The sequence below is a fragment of the Bactrocera tryoni genome, chromosome 1 (genome assembly GCF_016617805.1).
Source record: "Bactrocera tryoni isolate S06 chromosome 1, CSIRO_BtryS06_freeze2, whole genome shotgun sequence".
NCBI lineage: Eukaryota > Metazoa > Arthropoda > Insecta > Diptera > Tephritidae > Bactrocera > Bactrocera tryoni.
Genome location: NC_052499.1, coordinates 38,204,493 through 38,215,016, shown reverse-complemented (window position 1 = coordinate 38,215,016; position 10,524 = coordinate 38,204,493). Strand labels below are relative to the sequence as shown.

The window sequence follows — 10,524 nt, the reverse complement described above, 5'->3', positions numbered from 1 at the left end:
GATGTACGAAGACTTTTTACTAAGGCAAGTGCACATAATATGGGTTCTAAGGCACGTCGTCAGAAACAACAGGTACCTGCTTATTGAATGCGTTTACTTAAACAGGGGGAAACGTCTTCGGATCTCAAGATTAGAGAACAGTGATTGCACGGCTGGCTTTTAAATCCATTTGTCTATTTCGACGAAGATATCTATCGTAGTATTCTTACCTCTACTAATATATGAAATGAACAAACTCTTAAGTAGTCATATTAAGGGCTAGGTGAAGTAATTGGCGACGTTCTTGTATTTTGACAGCTAATCTCATCAAACATTCTCATCTAGTATATTTTAAGATATTTCAGATATTAAGTCGTACTCGTATATGGTCTACAGTGAAACAAACTAGAGAGAGTCAACGAGAGAGATCGAAATATTATATCTCCGATATCAATTAATCAAAAGCTGTATTGTTAAACAAACATTGAAACAGAAACATTTCCATATCAAGACTCCATTTTATTTACAAAAATAAATTAATATTACAACTAATTTCTTAACATTGGTTGTCTCTCATAATTCGGTAGTCTCCAACTTACGTGCTAAAATTTGAGCATTATTTGTTAATTTATCAATTTGATTGTAAACATTGAAGTGCCGGTTGAGGTCATTTGTATGATTGAAGAGCTTTGCGGTGCCTTTCAGTGCTTCGTGTATATCCTGTGCGCCAATGGCAAGAAAATTGTCGTCCAACGAATCTTGACCGCCTTGACTGCAAAAAATATTGGAGAAAAGTTATTAGTTCGAAAAAGCAAATTTGTATGATTTTACTTATTTTATCTTAAATTTGTGAATTTGGAGTAAATACAAAATATTGTATCATTTGTTTTTCATTAATTATCTTGATTTGCTTGGTTTTGAACGCTCTTTTTGCAATACGAGGGTGGGCTTTTATATATCGGGGTTAGGGGACAAAAACAAATATTACATATGGAACGTCGCTTTATTCTTTTCCAAAATAATCTCAATAAAGATCGATACACTTGAATGCGTTTGAACCAATTTTCCCACACTAGTTTATATATCTCCAAAACAAGTGTTCTGAACGCATCAATCGCCTCATTGGGTCTCGAAAAGAGTTGAGCACTTTTTTAGTACGTCAGGACTTTACGTTGGATGACTCATACAGTCGGTATTTTGACTGTTGTAAGATGCAGTTCTTTCCGTCGATGTGTGACCCGTCATCGGCGGTTAGTTTGCCTGATTTTTTGAAAGACAACTGGCAAATAAATGGTTGTGTACCACTCAGGCGATCATTTGCTTGGAAGTGCTTTTGTTAGATTCGGCTCATCCGAAAACAACCATACAGTCGACTGCTGTTTACTTTCCGGGTCATATGCGTAAATTTACGATACATCACCTTCACTATGTCTGAGCCGTGTTTCGAAGCAGCGCTTCGCATTTTTATGCGATTGACATTTCGTGTTTGCTCCAACGTGAAAATAATTTTTTACAGTCAAATGTTCATGCAATATTGAATGTATGCTAGTCCCACAATGCCTATAGTTGTCTTAATCTAACGATAGGTCACATTACGATATTTCACTATTAGTATGCGCACATCATCAATACTTTCCGGAACCAACTGAGTTTGGACCACCTTCACGAATTTCGCCTTGGAGTGATTTCCGACCTCGATTGAATTCACCATAGCATTGATAAACACTGGTCTTTGATGGATCTTTATCTCCAAATCCATTTAAGTTCATTAATGCACTGTTGCTGAGTTAATCCACGTCAAAAATTGTAAAAAAAAATCATGCGAAAATGTTCGCGATTTAATTAATTTTTTTGACTGAGCTGAATATTTTAGGTTACTGTAAACAACGCCAAAAGCACTCATACGGTCTGAGTATGTATAACATCAAGAATGTAAAATTTTACGATAAAGTTGTGAGTTGGCAGATTCAAAACAAGGGCTTCCAAAAAAAAATATAAAGACAACTTTCGTAAATATTTTGTTACAATTCGGTAATCTAGAAGCCAATTTTAGTTTAATTTTGATAGATGAATAAACTCTTTTGAAAAAACTCTGGTGAAACTTGAATATTTACCTCAGATTCTCGTCATTTCTGAACCATTCATTTTCGTAACTTTTCAGCCAGATCGGGTTTGAGCCTTGCACGCTGTGTTTATTCGTGTTGGGCACTCGTGTTGCTGGCTCTATGTTGTTGTGCAGTGATAATGATGAGTTTCCTACGTTGTATGTTCGTATATGATTTTGAATAAAATTAGTATTTACAGACAAGATATTTGAATGTAACTTACGGAATATATTTACTTTAGCGGCGCGCAATTGCCTCTTATAACCCTTTCGCTGGGAGGCGCACAGTGCCAATGTTACCACTAACAAAGTGGCTAAAAATAAATTCGTAAAAATCAACCAAACAAACATTGGCTTCGGTGGTCCGGCGATAAGCAACTCAGCTTCCGCTGCCTGCGTATCCAAAACATTGAGCTCTTTGAAAAGATTATCCAGATGTTCAATATGCAGATCGATTAGCTTTAACACTTCAGGCACTTCGTATATAGAATTGTCCTCCCTTACAACCAAATGCATGTATAGATCAGTTTTGGTCTTATCAACCGAGCCATCCTTATTTTCATGCACCTTAATTTCGTCTATGTTTACTATTGCGCCAGTGACGTTGCTAAGTATACTGAATAAGGATTGGATTATTTTTCAAAAATAATAAATTGCTTTAATTAATATGAACATACTCTCTGAAGGTGTTAATTTTCTGTCGCAACTCATCCGGTTGCAGCCGAAAAACAAATTTCACTTTTTGATCCTCCCTCAGTAAGTAGATAAATACATGAGCCACGTCCTTCATGCCCAAGGTATCGTTTGCTAGCACCATAAAATCGAAATAACCCTTCATTCCTTTCTGTGGGTCGAAATTTAATTGCACATTACCCGTTTCGCGATCAACAAGAAATGGTGACTTTTTAACATTTTCTAAGCCCTCCGACAAAGTTTGTCTGATATCACCAATTATATAGTAAGAGATTTTCGCATTCACTTCTTCATCTGGGTCTATAGCTTCCACACGCATAAACTGTGTTCCGAAATCGGCACTTGTGGTAATGCCACCAGTGAATACCTTTGTGGGAAAATGTGGTGGATTGTCATTAATGTCTAATACGCGAACACGTACGCGCACCACTGTACTATCAAATAATAGAATCTCTTCACTAGTGAGGTTATTATTCTCATTGGAGAATTCATAAGAGTCGTCGTTTTGAGTTTCGTCGCCAGTTATTGAGCGCAAATTTCGCGAGTGCTTGTATCGATTGAAATATTCCCCATTTCGCAAAAAGCCTGCCTGCTTCCGGCCGACATTCGCCTGCATTTGCGTGTGCGCATTGTTACCTACGAAGCTATCTGAACGACGATTTGTTTGAAAAATATCATTTGCACAATTTTCCGTGGCTCTCACATAGAGTGAATAGTTGGCAATTACTTCACGATCGAGCTCCTTTTCGACGCTGAGTATGTGTGTTTCGGGATGGAGTTTAAAGTGACCTTGTTCATTGCCTTTTACAATGAAATAACAAATTAAACTAGGAGGGTCGTCAAGATCATCTACTTCGTCTTTATCTATGGTGTCGGGTAGTTTAACTCGCTCCGATCCAGGATCAGCATGCTCTATATAAATATATATGGACCAAAATAGGGTTTTAACGAAGTTTTCAATTGTAAAATACTTTTTTTAAATAACAAACCTGTAAAGTTGACGTTTATTTCTTCTACCACAAATTGTGGTTCGTATTCATTTACGTTTCTTATATATATTGTCAAATCCAAGTCGGAACTTAGAGATGTGGGAAGGCCCTGATCATACGCTTCGATTCTTATCTGGAAGTTTAGAGGAAAGTGTAAGTAATAACAAAATCCACGCTGGTGAAATGTTACAGAAGAGAGAACAGGAGAAACAACCAACTTATTTCTAGGTGGTGATGGGCGGAACCGAACTCTTAATACGCAAATGACTTATTTTAATAAGATTATTTGGTTTTTGTTCCCGCACGGCCTTTGTCATCGATTCATTAAGCAGATCACCTGACCTGGATCTGATATTAAATGACAAACGCGTACTAAGCTATCTTACCTCATGAATCTTCTGCTTTTCACGGTTTAAACTTTCCTTCAAAAATAGTTGCCCAGTTTCACTATCAATGTCAAATATTTTGTAGCTGCCTAATGGATCGGGTTTCAATCGATATCGCACTAATGCATTCATACCAATATCCTCATCGGTGGCCACCACTTGCAGCAGTTGAGTACCCACGGTAATGTTCTCAGGTATTCGCAGTGTCGTGTTGTGCAAAGGGGTAACGAAAACAGGCGAATGATCGTTGAAATCTGATATACAGATGTCCAAAGTTTTGGTAAGAATATTCGAGGGTACACCTAGATCTCGAGTGGTTATAGTGATTGTGTGATTACCAAATTTGTTTAGTAAAGGTGTGCGTGCATAAATATTTGCAGTCCAATCGTCGATCTGATGCAATTCAAAGAGATCTTGGAAAAAAAGATAGTTAGTTGGTCCCGTACCTATTACAGTCTGATTAGGAACATATGATACTTTACTAACCGAATTTATTGCCTTTAGTTATTTGAAATTCCAAGCGCCCGTTTGGTGAATTTGGATCATCTGCATCTTTGCCGCGGATAGTCGCTATTTTTTCGTTTAATTCATGATATTCAGTAATAAGCACACAGCTTGTGGGTAGGAAAACCTCGGGCGCATTATCGTTTTCGTCTAGTATGGTTATGCTTAAGAAAGTTTAAACATGAAATAAAAATTAAAATAATTGCTTGCTTTTAAACCAAATCTTACTTACAATATTTGCTTGAAGGCATTGCGACTTTCTCCCGCTAAGAATCCAAATTGGTAGTTGTCCCATGCTTCGATTACTAACATATAAAAATCTTTCGTTTCGCGGTCTAATTTATCGGCGACGGATAGTACACCAGTGTCCGCATCAATTGAGAATTTTCCCTAAATTCCAAAGGAAAGGAAATTTTTGGTTAAACAATCTGTCCAAAAAACACATGCCGCAGTTTCTATTAACTTCATTCTTCTGTGATTTAATTTTGTCGAGATTCAGTTTACTAGATAAATATATTAGTGAGTTCGTGTGAGTTCAAAAGTGACGCGAGAGGCATTTGTCAGGAAACAGGGAAAACTTGAGAAAATACCACGGGCTTACAGTCGAAACTGGGAGGGTTAAAAAAGGAAGCATCATGATCGCGTTGAACGAAAGCAGCCGAGAGATATTCGAAAGATTAATTAACAACATTAGTTTAAATTTTAATCTGAATGGAAAAAATACATTTTCCAAATATTAAAGTACAAATAACAATGCTGAGAATAAACAAGTTACACTATTAAGTTGATATCTTGAAGATCGACTAGAGAAGGACCCGATCACGCTTGGTGTTTCGAAGTAGTACCTACTGGCGAAGGCAGGAAACCAATACTTATTTTAATTTTGAATTCTCGTACCTGTGAACTTATGCGATCCATGAGAAAGGTGATTTTTCCGAAATCCCCTGAATCAGCATCGCTTGCCTGCACAGTGCCAATTCGAGCGCCTATTTCTACATTTTCACTTATTGTATAGTTCTTCGATCCACCAATGAAGTACGGATTATTGTCATTTTCATCCAACACAGACACATAAACATCGACTAATGCAGATCGCGGTGGAACGCCCGAGTCTGAAGCACGAACAGTCAAATTTAACCATTGATATTGTTCATGATCGATTTTATTTGCGACAACCATTTCCCCTGTCTGTGGATCAATATGTACGAGATTTCTTATAGCGGGATTTCCTTCTAACGAATATGTAATTGTTTTGTTTTTGTCAACGTCATAGGCGAGTATATTGGCAATCAAAACACCGTTAATACTATTTTCAGTAATCGTTTTGCGATAGAAGGGCTGCTTAAACTTCGGATTATTGTCATTTTCGTCTTCAATGATTATGTTTAAAAAGGCTGAAAAAAACATTTTACGCATTTACAATTTTACATTCAGAATTATGTGAGAACAAAGGTTAGTACTTACCTTCCACTATTTGTTTACCCTTTATAGCTGCGAGATCTTCAGCATTTATCGCGAGCTTCAGATACTCGACTTTCTCGCGATCCAATAGTTTCAGGAGCTAATAAAAAGTAAGAATATTATTCGCTATTAAATCTGCTCATAAGCAGTTTAGACAATCACCTTTAGTGTTCCATCTATGGGATTCAAGTCAAATGCGCTTACAAAATCAAATTCACTTAGTTTGATAAATGTTCCCTCTTCATTACGCGCCTCACAATTTTCACGATTTATACGATATCGGATTATTGGCGATTCATCAAGATCTGCAGCGTGAACTTGAAATATCTGTGTACCCACGGCAGTATTCTCCATGACCCTTATAGTGGGTAACTCACCCAAGACCGGTGGTTTATTATTAACGTCTTTAATTGTTATATTAACTGTGGCAGAATTCATTAGTTGGGAATTTCCGAGACCGCCATCCAAAGCAAGCTAAGAGTTACAAGTTCCCTCGATTATCATTGAAAAATATTTGAAATTTGCATAAATACATACCACGGTGAGAGTGTACACGTGTTTCTTTGGCTCCGACAAATCCGGATCCAGGTTAGCGCCATTTGCAACTGATATTACGCCAGATTCCGAATTAATAATAAACTTATCGCTCGCTCCCATTTGTATTCGGTACACAACCACATTGTTCGGTGCAGAACCATCTCGATCGATTGCCATCACCTGTAGTATGGAACTGCCACCCGGAAGATCTTCGGGTATTGTTTTCGCATAAAAATTCTTTTGAAATATGGGTGGGTTATCATTCACATCTTCGATGTAAATCAGCACTGGCACCACAGTAGAAAGCATAGGAATACCAGAATCTCGTGCACGAACCAATAAATCGATCTCACGCACGCCATTATCGGCGCGTCGACGTATGCGGCGCCTATTCTCAAGTAATTCTTCGTAGTCGAAAGAGTGCAAAGGTCGCAAAAAGCCATTTTCTGGATCAACACTAAAATTAGCGCGATAAAGACCCTCCACAATTTCATACGTTATCTGGCTGTTCTCAGAGCCATTAAGATCGATATCGCGCGCCTCCAAAATTAGTGGTGTTTCAAAATCGGCTTTATTTTCCAGCAATTTGGCCTCATAGTGACGCTGTACAAAAATTGGTGCATTATCATTGACATCCTCAATGTTGATGATAATCTGTGCGGTGTTACGGTTTCCAATTCCTACATTGTCGATCGCTTCAACCGTGAGGTAGTGGAGAGAAATAATTTCGCGATCGAAAGCAGAATCTCCAGGTTGTTTGATGGTAATAACACCAGTAATCGGGTTGAGATGTAACCTAGAAAGATTGAAGTCGTCAATATTCGGATACCTATTTTTATTAATTTCTTACAAATGCGCAATGCCACCACGTAGGTTAAGGAACCGAATGCCCATAGTGCCAAAATCGCCGGAATCGATATCCGTTGCCTCGATTCGTGTAACGATCGTGCCCAACTCACTGTTTTCCGGGATAGTGGTATTGTATATCGCTTTTGTAAATTCCGGAAAGTTGTCATTCTGATCACGAATATAAACTTGAAGATGCGCCGACCTGACAAAAAAGTTGTTCATAAAGACTATGAAAAAATTTAATATATAGACAATGAAACATTTTTTCATACCCCCATCTAGTTGGCTCATCGATTTCCCTTGCGAAGAGTGTAAAATTAATTTCCTTCATTTCTTCGTAATCGATTGCTTTGGCATTTTTCACTCTCACCATAAAGTTGGCCTCGTTAACTGCCACAGCAGGAACGATTTCGAAGAGGTCATTTTGTGGATCCAAAAACAAACGAAATGTGCCATTATTGCCTATATCGTGATCTTCGACAATATTCTGCACATCATCGTCTATAAAACTCAATGGTGTATTGCTTTGGGAGTTCTCGTTAACTTCACAGCGGTAAATGGATTGTCTAAATGTTGGAATTTCATCGTTTATATCTGTCACGATCACAGTGACTTCTGTTCTAACTTGCATCATCTCGTCGGATGCACTTGTTTTAAACTGAAAATTGTGACAATAATCATGGAAAATATAGGCATATAAAAGCGCTATCATACACACCTGTGGTACCTCTGTCGCAGTTATTTTCAATATATAGGCGCCATTTACTTGCTGACTAGTGTCCTCGCGATCTAGCTCTTGCGCAGTGTAGATTACACCCGTCTGTTGATCGATATCAAACAACTCATTTGCGTCCAATTCATACACAATGGGATTGTTGATGCCGCGATCACCATCTATGGCGCGGACTTGCAATACTCGCGTGCCAATATCTGCATTTTCGGCTATGCGTGCTATCGCTTGCACTTGAACAAACTCGGGTGGTTGATCGCCCACATCGATCACTTTGACTAGAATGGCGGCAGTGCCAGTATTGACAGGTCCCTGGTTGGCTCGATCCACGGCTAACACACGTAATTGGTACAAGCTTTTCGTCTCGTAATCTAACTCGCCTGTTAATCGAAGCACACCTTTGCCCTGATATGTTGATATGGAAAATATATCATTGTCGCCATCCAATTCTTGCAGATAGTAAACCACTTGTCCGTAAGCACCTTCATCTTCATCGGTTGCCTCCAATGTTGTTAAAATACAGGGGTCACTATTTTCGGGAATTTCTATGGCGCTTTGATATGGTAAAAATATGGGTGCATTATCGTTAATATCCTCCACTAATAGTAAGAAACTTTGCGTGACATAATTATAGTCGTTGTAGCGGTTATCCGTTAGCGTCAATACTATGGAGTACTCGTCTTGTAACTACAGTGAAAGTTTTGAAGAAAGTAGTGAGCACTTTTTAGAAAATACGAACATACATATGTATGTATATTATTGTTGAATAGTATTTTTAACTACGAACCTCTCTATCTAATTCTTTGGCCAAATAGACATTAGCTTCATTATCGCCTGTGTTCTCAATGCGAATTACTTCGCTGTCATGCGATGGACGTTTACCAAACACTAAAGGATCATTATCAGGATCTACGCCTTTAAGCGTGTATATATGGGAACCTATATGAAATGAATAAAATGAATTGGTCTTTCGTTTAACTAACTGAATAAAATTGTGTATTTAACTTACCTACTGCAGTCTCCGGACTCTCCTTCAGTCGTAAAACGATTTCAGATTGGCCACCGTCGATGGCAAATCTTGGGGGTCGGTTACACGTCACCACTTGCAGTGTGATCAAAAGCAGTAAAACAATTGAACTTGAGTATGTGCAATTCTTGTATTTTAATCGTACTTTCCTGCATTTTCTTCTGATCTTAGGTAATGCATTTTCGTAGCTTAATGCTATAGAATGTGGACTGTACACGATGAAAGTATACTGGCGACGTTGGGAGTCTTTTTCGTTGTTCATATTATTGTTGTGAGTATGAGGTACTTCTTGATATAATCGTCAGAAGAACATATTTATGATGAGTCACGTCTGAAAATGCGAAATCATATGAGTACCTTTAGAAAATTGGAGATTTTTATCGGTAGCTTAATATAATATTATAAAAAGCGGGTGACTTTCGAACAACCTAAGATGCAGATGGAAAGACTTAAGTCTCAAATATAATTTGAAAGGCAGATATTAAATCAGTTAAATATGTTAGAACAATCATACAATTATGGCCCGGATATGATTCCCTCATGCTTTCTTAAGAAATGTGCCAAATATATATACCAACCCCTAACAAAAATATTTAACTCATCCCTTATGCAAGGCTTATTTCCATCCATATGGAAAAAGTCATTTATAATTCCTTTGCATAAGAGTGGATTTAGGTCATCTATTGAAAACTATAGGGGAATAGCAAAGTTGTCTGCAATACCTAAACTTTTTGAAGCAATTATAACAGACGATATAACCTTTCGGATCTCTCCACTAATTTCTTGTTCTCAGCACGGTTTTCGTAAAGGGAAATCTACCATAACTAATTTGCTTGAATTTGTATCACATGTATCAACGGGCTTTAGGGAGAATAAGAATACTGATGTTATATATACAGATTTTAGTAAAGCCTTTGATAAAGTAAACCATTCAATTCTTTTGAATAAACTTGATCTTCTTGGTTTTCAACCAATATTTCTAAAATGGGTTGCTTCTTATCTTAGTAATAGAATTCAACAAGTCATACTTAAAGATACTTTTTCTGACATAATCAATGTTCCTTCAGGCGTTCCTCAAGGTAGCCATCTTGGTTCAATTCTGTTCTTGTTATTTATTAACGACATATCATCTGTTGTTAAGTTTTCAAAAGTTTTATTATATGCTGACGATGTAAAACTTTTTAAAACATATACATACTTCAAACAGTGAAAGATGTCAGTTGCAAACAGACTTAAACAACCTAGTTTCTTGGTGTGATAGAAAT

The 10,524-nt window shown here is 37.5% G+C and overlaps 1 protein-coding gene across 1 annotated transcript; it reads right to left on the bottom strand.

Moving 5' to 3' along the window:
• Positions 1-205: 205 nt before the first annotated feature.
• LOC120766922 (cadherin-23) lies at positions 206-9,801 on the bottom strand. The gene is given in 19 exon segments (XM_040092667.1): positions 206-751; positions 2,094-2,235; positions 2,308-2,699; positions 2,761-3,688; positions 3,766-3,898; positions 4,152-4,564; positions 4,638-4,819; positions 4,888-5,045; positions 5,553-6,049; positions 6,120-6,216; positions 6,279-6,590; positions 6,654-7,449; positions 7,504-7,704; positions 7,775-8,160; positions 8,221-8,919; positions 9,020-9,171; positions 9,242-9,537; positions 9,539-9,590; positions 9,774-9,801. Coding segments are annotated over 19 exon segments (6,063 nt in total). The 3' UTR covers positions 206-552.
• Positions 9,802-10,524: the final 723 nt, after the last annotated feature.